This window comes from Alosa alosa, chromosome 13, assembly GCF_017589495.1.
Source record: "Alosa alosa isolate M-15738 ecotype Scorff River chromosome 13, AALO_Geno_1.1, whole genome shotgun sequence".
Lineage (NCBI taxonomy): Eukaryota > Metazoa > Chordata > Actinopteri > Clupeiformes > Clupeidae > Alosa > Alosa alosa.
The window spans coordinates 25,221,087-25,237,770 of NC_063201.1; the positions used below are offsets into that span (position 1 = coordinate 25,221,087).

Consider the following 16,684-nt stretch of genomic DNA (forward strand, 5'->3'; position numbering starts at 1 on the left):
TACCAAGAGCTATAACTATAAAGACAACAGTAACGCTATGAAAGTGCCCACAGAACAACGATAAGGAAAGGCTCTCCGGAATATTCTTCAGGTTTATTAATGTGATTTAGAACATTTGATAGACTGAAATTGGCTGTCAGATTTCTTCTATTATTTTCAAAATTACTCTGAAAAAGATCCCCGATGATAACCCCCATGATTTCTTCATGTCGTTGTCATTATAGCATGTAGTGAGGACCTTGATGTTTTAATCAACTTTAGTGATACTTAAAACCATAGTTTTTACCGTTATGGTTATGGTTATAATTCTTGGTGAATTCTTGGGAAAGGCCTTCAGAAGTTGGTCCCTGCGCTAATATAATGACTGTTGATGGATAAGCCTTGTGCTTCCCATGACACATAAAGACCTTGAGCCCTGTTGCCAGAGTCCTTGAAATCATCGTCACTGCAACAACCTTCACACACACAAACATAACCTCCACCACCATGGTACTTATCTCTTTATCCATCTCTCTGCTCAACCCCCATCCACACTCTACTAACCTTCACACACACAAACACACACATAGACACACACAAACACCCATACACACCCATACACAAACACACACACACACACACACACACATACATACACACAAACACAAACCTGTCTTCACCTTTACATTAGTCTGGCTGATAAAATGTCTACCTGGTGCACTCCTATTCTATCCAGGAGGCCCACAAAAGCCTAGTCTGGTATTGTATATGCAGGGGGATACGTGACGTGAGAAGCTGTATACCTTAACATAACAGTCTGGAGGCTGCACTTTGAAGTCGTGGACTTGTAATGTTTTGATAACAAGCGCCACAAAAGGCTGTGCACACAGTGGTTTTCTCGGAGATCCAACCCATCCCCAGTCTTAGCGTGTCCCTGCTCGGAGATCCAACCCCTCCCCAATCTTAGCGTGTCCCTGCATTCTTAGCATTTCCTTCAATCCTGGCCTTCAGGATGTGTTTGGGCTGGTTTTGACATTGCCTTCCTATCAGTGATTTTACCCTCTCAACCATTTAGCCTACAGTGCACTATGACCAGACCTGTGTATGTTAACATATGTATAATAACACATAAAGTACATATCACTGTGGGGCTGCATAAGACCAAGCACTGCTGCTGGTGATCCTCTTACCTTAGTATTGCGGGAGAAATGTCGGGAGGACGTGGAGAGAGGGTAGGAGGAGGTGGAGGACGCCGACGGGGTGGGGGGCTGCGGGCTGTCGGCCCCCCCGCCGCCCCCCCTTTCTGTGGAACCCTCACCCTCACTGGCACGCCCCCCCAACACGCGCCTGCGCAGGGAGGGAGAGCTGCCCGGGGTGCTGCGTGGAGAGTTACTGGCCGTACTGCAGAGAGCCAAGCCGGGGGGGAAGAGAGAACACATTAGTGCCCACAGGAAGAGGAACTAGATCAACTTTACCGTGTCATTGATTCTCTTAGTCTATTTCTATTTCTTAGCCTATTTCTCAAAGCATGGTACGTCTATAATTACAAACATCGGCTTGAAGGTGCCGTATGTAAGACCTAGGGGGGTCTAGCCTATTAGCAGAAATGAAATATATTACTCATAATTACGTTCATAATTATGACCTTAACACTCTATGAGTAGGGAGTGGGTCGACTTCTACAGAGCCGTATATTGACAGAGTTTGGCCAACTAGGGAATCGAATGGGCGCCATGTAGGATACCAATATATCTGTAAGGGCCTTTTACATATTGACAAACATTGATGACAACATTTATATGCGTTATAATAACTCTCTCTATATACGGCTCTGGTCTTCCACGGAGTTCACCAGAGCAGCACGCCTGAGGGACAAACCACAACCCCGGCACAACAGAATCTGCGTTTGAATGGCAGCTGATGGCCACCGTAGCTTCTCCCTGGGCTTGGGATGGGAGCGGTATTCAGCTGGCTGCAATCAGCCTCACCAGTAACGATGCCAGTGGAGCCACTAAATCCTACATACTGCACTAAGCATTTAGGCCTTGGTTTTGCATTATGAAGTGACTGCAGTTATCAAAAATGAATTATCTTTGCTTGCACACCATGGGATTTCAAGAACTGAGACTGTTAATGAGAGCAACAAGCTGACAATTTCTGTCAAAGAAAAGAGGAAAGGCTATGTTTGTGTTTCAGAAGAGTCAGCCTCTGTATGCTACAATAAAACATGGACGGAAACAAAAGTCATCAAGGTTGCTCCAGCGCATGTTTTTCAGGGGCTGACTCTCCATATCAGCAGAATCCTGGCAAACAGTCCTTGAAATAAATCTTGCCGTCTGAGACCTGGACAAATGCAGAAAACCAGCAGGACTGGGGCACTGAGGCACGTCTCTCTGAGCGCCGGGCATGGCCTGGTGAAGATGGTTCTGTTTATATCACAAGAAGCGTTGCCATGGCTGCATACCTTTCGAAAGTTAAAGTGAAAGGAGAGCGGAATCCTGGGTAGGCTTCAGTGACTCCGGTTAGCATACAGCCCAGATGATCAATGTGTACCATGTCTGACACAAAACTCTCAGATTTGAAATATATCACTTAACACGCAGTTGTTTTCCGTTACACTAAAATACTATGAAGTTGCAGATGAAAGTTCAAGGTGTGGGTTACAAATTTACAATGAGAGAGAGAGAGAGGGTCTTAAATGCTACAAATCAATGTGTTCAATCAATGAGTTAATGTTAATGTTGGATGATGTTGCAGCATTGTTCTGCCAGTTTCAGTTTCATAAAACAGGACCCCATTCCCTTTCAAGTGTATTTAATAATTCTGACAAAGGCAATATGATCAATTTAATACCACAAACATGGACTTTCTGGGCAACTACACCAGGGTGCACAATAGAAGAATGAAATAAAATAACTTTTAAGAGTCCATTTACAGAATGGGTTTAACAACTGACTCAAGACAGTGTACACCAAACAGGCTATTCAAAACCCGAAATTCCACTCAAACTAACCCAGCGTAACCTGCACACACACAAATTCTGTAGCAGCAGCCTTGCATCCACTTACTTTTCATCCACACACCCTGTTCCCTTCAGATGCTATTTTCTCTCTTGCAAACTCTAACTATTTCTTTTTTCTCCCTATTCTCTCTTTCTATTCAGACTCCCCATTCCTCGCTCTCGCCACTAAAACAGCCCTTTCTGCCAAAATCCGCTCAGAGCCAGCCCGATTCTCATGTTGTCCCGGCGACTAGGCAGGGAGAGCTGAAGGACCGTGTCTGTATCTCCAAGGTAACCAAGTCAGACCATGATAAAGCCCTCCTTGACAAGTAGGCTAGGCCAGTCGGAGAGCGAAAATCTCTACAATCAATGAATGTGTAGACTCTCAAGACTATGGTTTCATCTACAAACCTTATCAGAGCTCCTAACCTCAGAACCAATAGTTCTGATCTAGGCTTACTGTCAAATCACTCATCACTGCCGATAGTTCTGATCTAGGCCTTCTGTCAAATCACTCATCACTGCCGATAGTTCTGATCTAGGCCTACTGTCAAATCACTCATCTCTCGTTCTCGAAAAATCACCCTGGATAAGGCAGTACATATAGCCTACGCTCATCATGGTGGACCTTGCGAGACAGACCAGTGTAATCGCGCGCGTGCTCGTCACAATCTGTGTCAGTGTCTGTGAATGTCCGTGTGTGTGCACACAAACTAAATCCTGCCTCACTGGCAAATCCCTCCGCTCGCTTTTCGATTGTGGTTTCAGAGCGGCAAGCGTATCTTCCGCGATGTCAGCTGCAATATGCATGTGATAGCCTAAAGAGTACAGAACCCAACACGCACGCAACTGGCCCGGTGAGAAACAAACCAGACATGTAAGGCCGACTCAGAGCAAAGCTTCATGGTTAACAGTCAAGTAGTGCGAGTAAAAGTAAACATAGCCTGCCGACAGCCCAACATAACCAAAAGCGTAGCCTACGTATCCTGCTGACTAGGCTCGTTTATTTGGCTAGGGATAAAGATGCGATCTTGCATAGTGCACCGGTAATGTTCTTTTTTTCCAAATGCACAATAAAGGTCCCTCCCTGCTATCAGACAACACTAGCGTGTTGCTAAAACAGGCAGGTTAAAGGGCACTCCATGTCAACAGGGAGATGAATGAAATAACTGTAGCCTACAATCGACTTCATCGGACCGTAACTGATCAATACGCGAGGCATACGGCAGACTTCGTTTTTGTTACTTACTCGAACATGTCATGAGGTTTTTCCGAAATAACACCCACGCCGATAAACGCTGCGAATATGGCACGATGGATAACAGTAACAGCGCTACGCCGATAAAACGGAGTGGTCAGATGGCCGCTTAGCCTGGGCTGCAAGCGCATTCACTTCCCTACGTTCCGTGTCCTTCATCCGCGGCTGCTCTCAGTTCCACGATCTTGGCGAATATCCCACCAAAACCATCATCCTCCAAAACGAGGTGCACCTAACCTAGGTTCTTTTTTTGGAACCACGTCTGTTTCACGGTGATTAACTGACGCTGCAACCTCGAGCGCAGCAAGAGGGAGGAGATAGGGGATAAGGGTGGGAGATGGAGAGGGGGAGGAGGGGGATTCTACTGTGTGAAAGAAAGGAGTCCTCCCTTACACCACGCTGCCTGGACGAGAGCCACATATACTGTGATGATGCTTACAACTGCATATTGCATTCAGATGCATATTAATAACACAAGGAACAACAAGAAAGAGCCCATGGACCAGTAAACCAAGTCACGTGAACCAGCCCAAAATGACAGTTACAAACTACCCTGTTGTACATTTCCATGTATTTGACATGGTGAATTAAAAACAAATCTGGCATCGTAATTAACATGTCATTCTGGCTAGTCTATCAACCCAACCAACCCTTTAACTCACAATCTCTCATTTCTGGATTAGAGACTGTAAAGCACCACAATAATAATCCAGAGTGGTTGGGCCTCTGTCCGTCTGTAATCTGCTTTCCTGAGGTCTCTGGGCACGGCCCCCTTATAATCTCGGTCTAAAGGCCAAGATGGAGGAGGAGTGATAAAGGAAGACTAAGGAGGATCTCAAATGAGGTTAGGGAGTTCACTGCCAGAAGAGCAATTAGAAAACTGACCAGTAGCAATTTATGTCACTCATCAAACAGTTGAGAAGGCAGATCAATTGGCCATGAATCGATTGTGCTCTTCAGAACGCCTTCTGAAGGTTTGTAGCCCCATCCTGTCAGCATTTTAACAGGTGTGCAGGGTCCCAAGCAGGTGCCGAATAGGGGGCAATCTTCAATCTTATCAAACTGTACTCTTTTCTCTTTATTTATAGGTTAAATGCTTTAACTAAAATGCAGACCAAAACACGCTCTATAATGTTTTCTCTGGAAAACGATATGGAAATGCATACGGTACATGTTTTGGTGTTTGTCGGGGCCCCACAGAGGGAGGGGTCGCCACTGCTGCACAGTCAAAATGACCTTTCAGTCAATCAGTCAATTTGCCGCTCGATTTAGGGAGTCACGTCTAAACCAATGGAGGCGAGACAGAAGAGGTCAGGAGATGGCAGCAGCTGACTCCCCTCGGTGTGCATCTTACACAATCTCAGAGTGGCCACTGTTGGAAATATGCACCCGCTCACAGATAAATGGCAGCTATTAAAAACTTGGAGTCTAAAAACTTCCTCTTTCCACATCCAAAGAGGCATAGCCTTTAAATACAGAGAAGAATATGTCAATCTGTGAGGAATCTTCCCGTGAGAACTAGAGCTTGAACCAAATGATGTTCTTAGCTGAGGTCAGGCACATGTTCCCCCAACTATGTCAGTAAAACTGGGGAAAGAAGAGGACACATATCAAACAGTGACTCTACACCAAAAAGGCCACCCTGTCCGTCCCTAGAGCAAACAAAACATTGTGGCTTTGTGGTCTCGTTTTTGTGACGCAAGAGTTGTGCAAGGGGTTATGATTAGTCTGTTTGGAACAGCACAGTACTGATGGTGCACAACCCTCTAAGGAACAGATACCAAACGTACATAAGGAACGGCAAACAAACACAGCCAAAGCAGTCGGGTCAGCACCCGGCAACACATGCAGTCAATATTGCAGACGGCCAAGTCATGCTACACAACGCCCACACAGCTCCCACCTCCACAGGTAGCCCAGCACTTCACTGGACAGCATTTCTGCTTACAACTCATTTCTTTCCGAGAGGACTAGGATCAGCACTATTCAACCTTTTTTAAATTGGTTGTGGTTGTTTAGTAACATGGTCAGATTATTCCTTTTTCCTTTTTCACAAAAAATATATATACATATATATCTTTATAAAACTAAACCAGCTGGATGATGTACTGAAACAAACATAACTGCCTGGAGGAAAGCATAGGCTACACTTAGCAACTGGACAGGGCAGTAAAATGGCCTCCCATTAAGTGTTAACTTTTCACAGACATAAGTGTGGTTCATCACTCTGACAGGACACAGGGCCTGATGCTATCTGTGTGTGCTGTTGAGCTTCTAATTACTCATCTGTTCTAGCAGTCTGATGGATGACCTCTTAATGGCCAGTATTACCATGGCCAGACTTCCACACACTCTATCACAGTCTATCACTCACAACCATGAATAATTATTTTTATCAACTCTAAATCTGGCAAACACTTCAATTACATGTTTATTATACATTAATTTGTGCACAACACAATTATTGATGCATTGTTTTTGTTTTTTTAGTTAAAAATATGGATATTTTATTTAATCTCCTGTATGACAACCTCCAGTGTGAAAAGGTGAGGATGCGGAGGACAGGAGCGTGGTGAGAGCAGCCCCAGCTGATGGGAGCAGGTGAAGGAGTCACACGGTGTGTTTACTGACAGCCCCAAGCCTTCCGAACACATGACACATAATCTGCCTAGCCCAGGTAGAAACTACAGTCTTCATAAACATCATAATACTCTGCCTAGCACATGCAGAAACACTCTCCATATAAACATCATAATATTCTGCCTAGCACAGGCAGTAACTACAATCTCCATATAAGCAATTTAAAAAAAAACATTGTATGGTTCGCCTTTTTGTTAGGCGTATAACTACAGTAAATCTCTGACTATGTCATAGGAAATCTGATTCTGCAATCTTCTATTTTTTCCATAATGCATTACACTGAAGCCTATCGATTATTTTTTTCCTTCTGTAAACCAGCTCAAGGACAAACGGATCAGATCAATCTCCACAGGCTATAAGCCATGACCAGCCATAGCTGGGATGGCACTGTAAGCAATATTTTTCATTTTCAAAAGAAGTGGGTCAATAATTTGCTGCTTGGCAATTGAAAGGGACAAGAGCACAGCTGTTCATATGAACCCCACAGAAACACACACACACACACTGCCTGCTGAGCCATCTCTCTGACAGGCTGACAACACAGTGCTGCACCACACAGAGCCGTGCTCTGATTGGGCGATGGTGACATAATAGCGAACAGCCTGTGTTCCCACTGGGCAGCAGTGATGTCATGCATATGAAAGCAGGATGGATGAGAGGAAGAGCCCGCCTGCTTTCTCCAATTTGCCAGTAGCCTGGCTTAGGGTTCTCCAATGAGGTGGTTCTCTTGGACCCTCACTCATCCATATTTCTCTTCCTTTCTATCCATCTCTTCATCCCTTTACCGGTTACTTTACTGAGTTGAAGCAAATGCCTCTTTCTTCTTTCCACTGTTTTTGTTTGTTTTTGTTAGCCATTTTTCACATTTAATTAGTGTAGTTTACACTCTTATGTTGCACCAATTCACTTCATTGCTGTTGCCTTTTTTGCAATACATTCACATTTTTATAAAGCAATACCTCACAATATTACTTAGTGTATAGAAAGCAATACAAAAGTTTTGCAATGGAACATTGCAAGTATTGACATGAACTTAAAAAGTCAAATCTATCTGTGAGGTTTTAGAAAGTCTGTTTATGTAATACTAAAGAAGTAAAGCTACTCTTAGTAGAACTGCTAAAGCTTTTATCCACCACCCCCCATCCCCTCCTTTATCCTTACACAGATTTGCATGTGAGCGTTGCTCACTATCCAAAATAAAAAGCCTTTTTTTGGACCAAATACTGAAATGAGGCAAATCTGCCAATTCAAAAGTTGTCACTTGGCTATTAATGGATTGTACATCACAGGAAGGTGATTTTTTTGTTGCAGGCTACTCTATTAGGCTGTCGTGGCCTACTGGTTAGCGCTTCGGATTTGTAACTGGAGGGTTGCCAGTTCAAACCCCGACCAGTTGGCACGGCTGAAGTGCCCTTGAGCAAGGCACCTAACCCCTCACTGCTCCCCGAGCGCCGCTGTTGTTGCAGGCAGCTCACTGCGCCGGGATTAGTGTGTGCTTCACCTCACTGTGTGTTCACTTGTGTGCTGAGTGTGTTTCACTAATTCACGGATTGGGATAAATGCAGAGACCAAATTTCCCCTCACGGGATCAAAAGAGTATATATACTTATACTTATACTAACTAAACTCACACACAGGCGCACACACACACACTGACCTGCAGCTGTCCCAGTCAGAGGAGGCGTCCCTGCTGAGCAGACTGCGGAGTGACCAGCGCGAGCGCCTGCCCGGGGACCCGCTCCGAGAGCAGGAACGTGACGGCAGGGGCAGCAGCAGGGGCGAGGGGCTGCCCTGCCCATACTCTTCCTCCTCCCCGGCATCTTCCTCCTCGCCGCTCCTGGAGTGGCTGGGAGAGGGACTCCGCTGTCGCCGGCTGATCTGCTTCCTCTCCCCCTCCACGTCCTCAGCCCCCTCCCCTTCCCCCGGCCCCTGGCGGGCCTCGTCCTGCTGGTGCCGGGGGGTTGTGAGGCGGAGGGGGGAGTCCTCAGGGGTGCCGGGCCTGCTGGGACGCGTTCTGGCCCTGCAGCGGCGAGACCGGGGCCGGCGGCAACGAGGGCTGGGGGACCGAGACCAGGACTCCGTGTCGGACGACGGAGGGAGCACCATCAGCGTGGGGATGGGGATGGGAATGGACTCCGCCATCACGGTGTCCGAGACAACCCCCACCGATGTGGTCATGGTTTACCCCGACGCTCCTTTTGGGAGGGGGTGGGGTGGGTTTTGCAAGGGGGGGGGAGTGTGGCACCTGAATAGTTTAATAAAAATCCTCTTTGAAGTGTTTCCCCCTGGAAATCCAATAGAAACGGTTCCTGGAGTATCAAAACACCTTGTTTGTGCTCATAAACAAAAGCCTCTCAGCGATCTTGTTGTATGTCCTGTGACAACACGTTTGCTTGCAAACCCATACTCATGTCAGTCGAATAACTTCACAGGCGATTGCATTCACTCATGGCAGCTTCTTCTGAGAGTGCAGAAAAGTTGCATCTCTCGCACACAGTAAAAAGCCATAACACTCTCCCCTTTGCTGTCATAACGAAGTGAAGTTTTTCCTGTCGGGGAGATGTGCTGAAATTGGTCCTTAGCCTTGGAGATGAGAGCTCAAAAGCCTCCTTCACACCTGAATGCTGTCAATACTGCCGCAGCAACCGAGGCGGGGGAGGGGCATGCCCACAAGAAATCTTTAAAAAGCCACAATGCTGCCGACCGTCCGAAAGGATCCCTTTTCAGTACGCAACCTTGAGCTAGGAGACTCGGGCTTCACATTACCGTCCACCCCCCCCTCCTCCCCTCACCTTCCTCCCTTCTCTTTCTTCTCCTCCTCTGTTTTCTTCTCTTCTTCTCTGTACTTCACCTCGTCCGCTTTCTGCGTTCTCTCTGGAGTCTTCCGTGTTATTTGGGGTGGCTCCTCTCTCTCACACACTCTGTTGCCTTTCACAAGGAGCACTGTTTCGCAACGTGCTTCATCAGCGAGGGCAGAGCTCACAGTCGTGCAGAGCAGATAATTATCACTGAGGGCCGACCACTGAGGGGAGTAGAGACTTTATCTGTATTCATTGCTTCCTCTTAATGCACTGATACACACACACACACACACACACACACACACACACACACACACACACACACACACACACACACACACACACACACACACACACACACAAACTCCCTACGGTTATTTTGGGCCTGAGTGTCTATGCCAAAACATCCCCAGTAAGAGACAGAGTCTGTTTTATGTTGTGTCTAAATTTCTATTGAAATGTCTCAAAATAGGTCAAAGTACAACTGTTGGCAGCTGTACAACTATTCAGTGCCTAACACACACTTCAACACACTTATTAAAGGCTCAATCACATGTGACAAAATCATGGCTGGGTCACCTGGGCTTCATCATAGGGCGGTGGTAGTGTAGTGGTTAAGGAGCTGGGCTAGCGTGCAGTAGCCTGAGGGCTAGTCCACACATACGAAACCGATCTTTTTTTCCTCCGTCTTCCCTGAAACCGCATCAAGAATATTTGCGTCCAAACGGATCCATCTCAACACGACTCAACACGTTACTTCATACCCCAGGCCTATAGGTGGCACTGTTTCTTTACAGAAATTGACCAAAGTTTGTGCTTTACAAACAGACAGAATAGGCTATGACGAAATGGCTAGTGTAAGGAAACCAGAATTGTTTGTGTGGACTGATGGTGAACTGTCAACTGTAGTCAACTGTAAAACTAATAAACTTTATTTTACGGTTTGTGAAGGGTGCAGTCCCGTCCTTTATTTGGCTAACGCAGGTAGGCCTACTAATCACCTTTACTTTCTTTGGTTGTAGGATAGTCCGTGATTCACATTAGTTTTGGCTATCACCGCAATTAGGCTACTAAACGCAAGGCTTACCCAAGTTCTAGGCTATTCTGTCGCCACATTTATAATATTGCTATAAAACCTTCGTTAGTAACAGTCAATACGTTTGCCTGCATCAAATCGCGCATTTGCATTCAGTGTGCTACCATCGGCTTAACGTGAGTTCTAAGTGTCTTTGTATGCTTATATCTGATTTCTCTCGACTGAATGCATGTATATATGTTGTAAGACATGTAAAATAAATGAATGACACTGGCACTATGCACAAATTAATGTAGCCTAAACTTACACCGCACTTTCCTAAAAACTTAAGTTCTCTCTGCCACTGACAGAAGCTAGAATGCATTAAAAACACCGGAAAAAACAGTGTTCAGTCCACCAAGTCATAAGCTATCGGCGCTTCGCGCTTCCAGTTGTGATATTTATCTTCACGGAGTGTAATCGTAGGTAATGTCATGTATGAAAACTAGTATTGTTAGGCAATACTATAAGTGCAAGTCCAGGGCAGCTGAGGTGTGGCAATGACATCATCGATCACGCTAGCAGGATGTCGGTTTTAGCTGTCTAAACGAACTCAAACGGGCTACGGTTTCAGATTTCTCCACTCTGGGACCAGGTTTCAGAAAAGTGCGGTTTCGGGCAGTGCGTTTACAGGATTCGTTTGGACGCTCGGCCAAGACGAAGCAAAACCTCTGCGTTTAACCTAAAAAGCGACTCCGTGTGGACGGACCCTGAAAGTTGTCGGTTCAATTCCCGGCTTCCACCATTGTGTCCTTGAGCAAGGCACTTAACCCCAAGTTGCTCTGGGGACAATGTGATCCCTTGTAATATAGCTGACATATGTAAGTCACTTTGGTCAAGAAGTGTCTGCTAAATGTAATGTAATAATGTAATAATAATAATAATAATCATACAAAATAGCCTATAATTTGAAGCCTCCGTTTCCTTCTGAGCTGTCAATGTCTTTATCAATATGTAGGATTTACAGAGGCAGCTGTAAACACCTGGTCATCAAGCAAGTCTAAAGAAGCAGACTAGCCGTTTTCCCCATTGATTCTCACAAAGGAAAGGGGGGCAGCCGGCGCACACAGCTGCTAGCCACAGAGACTCCCTGGGCTGCTCTGGGCCGTGGGGACTGCCCCGGGAAGGCCGTGCTGAGCTGTCCTGTTGTGCTGAGCTGTCCTGTTGTGCTGAGCTGGACGGAGCTGGGCGGAAGGAAGGAGGCAGGGGCCGGGCTGATACGTAGGGTGAGCAGGCAGGGTCACACCTCATTGGTCACCGGCACAGAGATCATCTGCTCACCACTCAAAGTCATAAGTCGGCTGTGCTCTCTGGTCTTGTGACAGTATTCTCAACAGCAGCAGCAGCCGCGGCATAGTCCTTCACATGTTATTACATCATTTAATTTCTGCTGTCTTCGAATAAAGTTCTAGTACTGTAAAGCACGACCTTTAACATAAAGAATTCATGCAAAGTTATGTTTTTCCTCATGGTGGAAAAACCTTGTTCTGAGTAGCCTACATGGCAAGAGAAGGATTGGGGACGACAGCACAGCACTGATGAATCTATGCTACTCTACTTGCTACTGTACAGATCTGCCTGTATTCAATTTGCCTAAATCACTTGACAATCTGCATGCAATAACACCCATTAGGCTTGATGTAGGTGGCATAGGGAAATGTGTAATTCCTACTTGACTAGGCTATGCCAAGTGGGTTATGCCAGCTGCCATAGCCCACATCCTGTTACAATGGCACAGGACATGCAACAGAGCACCATACAGGGATGGAACTCACACATGGGCCTCAAGGGACAGTGGTTACCAGGGATGTTTTGACATGAAACGCAGGCATTTGGATTCCAAGGTTGGGTTTGAAGATTAGAGTTGCAAGTACTTATGCAGCACATCAGAACAGAGCTCTCTTTTCACTCAGGGCTGGTATTTTGTCTGTAGACAGGCTTGCAGAGAAGCCTCCCTGTGGTATTAAGTCATTTGTATATATTTAAATAATTGTCATGAGGTTATCTGGGCATTGCGTTTTATCATTAAAAGGATTACTTAACATGCTACACGATCCTGGGCTGTCAGCTGTTTAGATATTTTGCATTTACCTGCACATTTTTAAAGCTCAGTGATTGACTCTCACTCTTTACTCTGAGGTTATCAGGAGCAAGCACTGGATACTGAGGCCCATTCCTCATAGTGCCGTGCAAACATTTACTGGGTCAAAAGCACACACCTAATGCCAAAATGTATCAAAATGCATCCTTAGAGAAAAGAACACAGACACAAGCAAGCCAGATGGCAACTCAACCTCAACCCAGAGCATCTGCAGTCATTGACCTACACATGGAACTTTATTTGCTCATCTGTTTGCACATGCCAAATCTTGGCAAGGTGGTGTTTGCACACTGTAATCCTGAGTAATCCATGCACTGCCCTCTACTACTCTCCTCATCATAGTCCACATCAGACGAGCTATCCTCCGTCTTATCAACTGAGAGCTTTAAAGCACACCGAGAACAGCCAGGAACAGAATCTTTCTCTAACAGCCCATGTAGTGGCACAAAAACACTCTATTAAATACATTCAATTGTATGTTTTCTTTCTTTTTTCTGGCTTTCACACACCACCTGTGTCCTATCTTTAGCTTTCCATTTCGTGAACAGAAGACCGTTGAACTTGATCTTCCAACAGTATATCATGGACATGACTTATCGCAAAAAAGTTAAAGCAACACCAAAGAACTTTCCCTCTGTCTCACGCACGCAATTAGTTTATCCAGCACCGGCTTTATTTTAAGGTGCAAAAAACTCTTTGGTGTTGCTTTAACGAAAGTCCGAAAAAGAAACCAATCGAGTAATCAAAGCAAACCACTCCGACAATATTAATTTCGCTCATTTCATCAGTCAGTAAAAATTGTATTGCCTTCTTGGAAAGAAATGTCTGGAATTTGACAACCCGTATTTAGATTAACATATACGAGTCGTTCAATTAGTACAGTTACTCTTTTAAATTGACAATAAATTAAGCTTGAAAATAAATTATATGCAGCTTTATAATCGCTTGGTTTGGCCTTAAGTTACACAGTTGGGCCATACAGGAAGGAACAACATCCCTGCCACTGCACATGTAGCCAGCAGAGGAGTCAAGATAATGTGACATTGGGAAAAATAGCCATCTGGGACAGCAATCCAAAAAGGTACCAATTCTATTCTGAAGGAGAACCACTTACATTCCGTGTTATGAAAATGAACAGTAAAGCCCACTTTTAACACACGCTTGCACTAAAAAATCCCATGGAGGCAGCAAGATGATTTATTGAGCTATCAAATTGAGCTTATCTCAAAATGCTAGATAGAACATGATGTTATGATGACTGATTGTAAATGTAATGCTATCATGCAACTTATCTGGTTGGCTCTCTCTCAACTGGAAAGTAGAGTAAAGTCAACGTGCAACAACTTATTTAAAATGTTCAGTTGCATTAGAACGTACGGAAAGTAAGGTTTTTTCCACTGCATGTTTACTGTGCTAGATGTTGACTGGCCTGGCCTGGCTAAGCTAATTGCAGCCTAGGCTGTCCAGTGACATTATAGGCCCTAAAAAGTCTCCGCTAACGTTATAAGTTAATGCAATGACAACGTTACAGGAAATTACCTTAAAGGAAGTTACCTTAAAGAAAACTAACTGGAGTTTACAAAAGGCAACGCCATTTCTTCAGTGTTGACAGCGTTGAAGTTATGAGGCCAAAACATTGGCTGGCCATGTGTCATTATGATAACGTTAGTGTTAATAGAAAACAATAATAACGTCATACCGTTAACGTTACTTATTATAGCTGCTCATACCTCACATTTGATGAATTTCCCCCGTTCCGATTCTCCTGCTCGGCCTCAGAGACCAGACGGGCGACGGTGCGAGGTGTGATATTAAAATCCACTTTTTCACAGGAACACATCAGCATCCTTTAAGAAGTTGCTAATGATTGAGCCTCTTAACGTTACCTCTCCAACGCCGCCAGTATTTCCACTGGAGAAAGCCACTATAAAATCGTTTCTTGTGATGTTCACAGCGATCCGCGGAGAGAAGTTGAGTCAAGCAAGTAACAGTCAGCTAACGTTAGGTCTTATTGGCTGCCTATACATACCGGTGACCAAATGGTGGCTAGCTCAAAGGCTAGTAAGTTAACCAATATGTTATTCCACAGCTAGAGTATGCGAACATTTCGTATTATACTGCTCGCTAGAAAATAACCGTTACTTTCAACTGGACGACCTGTAACTTTCCATATACTGCTTCACCGTTTTCATCTCAAGTTTACTATTATAACCTCATTTCACCGGCAAAAAGTTAACGTTACACTTTTACTTTTAAAAGGCTAGGCAGAGCGTACAACGGGGTGTTGTTCCATCCCCCAGTCAGCTCAACGAAACATTGCACAGTGGAATACGAAGAAGTATTCAATTTCACACTGAGATTAAAACGGTAATAATTCTGATATGACACTTATCATACGCAAAGATAAGTGATTTCATGGTATATGCGGGCACTGAGGAATTATTACTCTGTTGTGTAAAACTGACTGAATACGCATTTCAAAACAAATACCCCTTTATACACAACTTTGTGGTACGGTCGGATTTGAGGCACGCAAACAAAGTAACGGGTGTTCATGACGTGTGAACATCTTGACCAATCAATGAAAAGATATGGCAGTCAGATGCTATCGTAGGCATATATAACCAGAGAGCAGAGTTATGATTTCAAGTAAAAAAATATGATCGCAGAAGACGATTCTCTGAGATGGAGGAAGACGCTTTTGCAATCACCAGCGTGTGTTTTCGATCATGATATAATAGAAATGTTTCTTCGGCCCGGGTACTAAATGAACGCCTAGCCTACATCTCTCTGAAAGGTTGATCACACTCATTGCACGCTTTGTAGGCTCAATTCCACAACCGTCCCGACTAGAGCGTGCTACACCGCATGGCTTTTGGTTAAACCTCCTCCATTGCATCTTCGTTATTCTGTTATTATTGCGCTCCGTAGGCCTAATCACCAAACAATCTTTCTGCAGTCACATTTTTCTTTCAAAAGCATAATGGAGTAACCTAACATCGTCTATTAGCTTTTGTTCATATAAGATGACACTACGCCCAGTTTTGATTATTTGACTTAATACCAAGAGAGCCTCTCCACAAAGCCCGTATGCTGCTATCAATATCCAGCCCATGAAGTGAGAATAAACAATCACAATGCTCCCTCTAGTGGACTAATAGTTAAACCACATATTCTAAAAATATTAAAAACGCTGTAGCCCAATAGGCTACATAAATGCAAAAGTAAATATATTTGAAACTACACACGATTACGTGACCTGACATTATTCCTTCTATTAATTTATAAACATTCAAATGAATAGAGGAGCATAATACAAGTATGGTGAATTGTTATAGTCAGCGTCGGTTCTCACCTTGCAGAAGCAGGTCACTGCGGTCCACCATGACTTCAGTGTCCCGGCGTAGGCTATTGCAGTCAACACAGTGTGTCTCAGACCTAAACCAGGCTTTTCACGGATGTGCAGTTGGACAAAATTCTGGATATATCCCTTTGCTTTGATCTGTGAATATGTGACCTTGTCATAACCTAATGGAAGAGGGAGACGAGACTGAGGCACTGGCTGAGAGAGAATTTTGGTTTTACCCGGTCATCTGACGGAATCAGATGATTGGAAGACAGGGATGTTTTTGTCCTTGTTATATTATTTGTTGCAGCCGCTGCCGATTAACATGAGCATGGTTTATTTAATTATGCAGGAGCAGGCATAACCTATATTTTGACTCAACCGCAAAGCTATTTTGAATAAGCATATGGGCGAGTTATAACTGATGCTGGACATTTTGGGATCAATAGGCTAGTCATGGATCCACGACCACGTTTCCACTGT

General features: G+C 44.6%; 1 protein-coding gene across 4 annotated transcripts in view; it reads right to left on the reverse strand.

Annotated features, from left to right (window-relative positions):
- gramd1a (GRAM domain containing 1A) overlaps nucleotides 1–15,513 on the reverse strand; it is a 40,113-nt gene extending 24,600 nt beyond the window's left edge. For 2 of the 4 annotated variants that reach the window (XM_048261104.1, XM_048261103.1), the window contains exons 1-2: nucleotides 8,536–9,650; nucleotides 1,170–1,380 (exon numbers count right to left, since the gene is read on the reverse strand). In XM_048261104.1, coding sequence (XP_048117061.1) covers nucleotides 1,170–1,380; nucleotides 8,536–9,056 — 732 coding nt within the window. In that variant the 5' untranslated portion in view covers nucleotides 9,057–9,650. Of the gene's footprint in view, nucleotides 1–1,169; nucleotides 1,381–4,229; nucleotides 6,232–8,535; nucleotides 9,651–14,585 lie in introns of those variants that run through there. The other 2 variants (XM_048261106.1, XM_048261105.1) reach the window with 2 other exon arrangements.
- Between the last annotated feature and the right edge of the window lie 1,171 nt (nucleotides 15,514–16,684).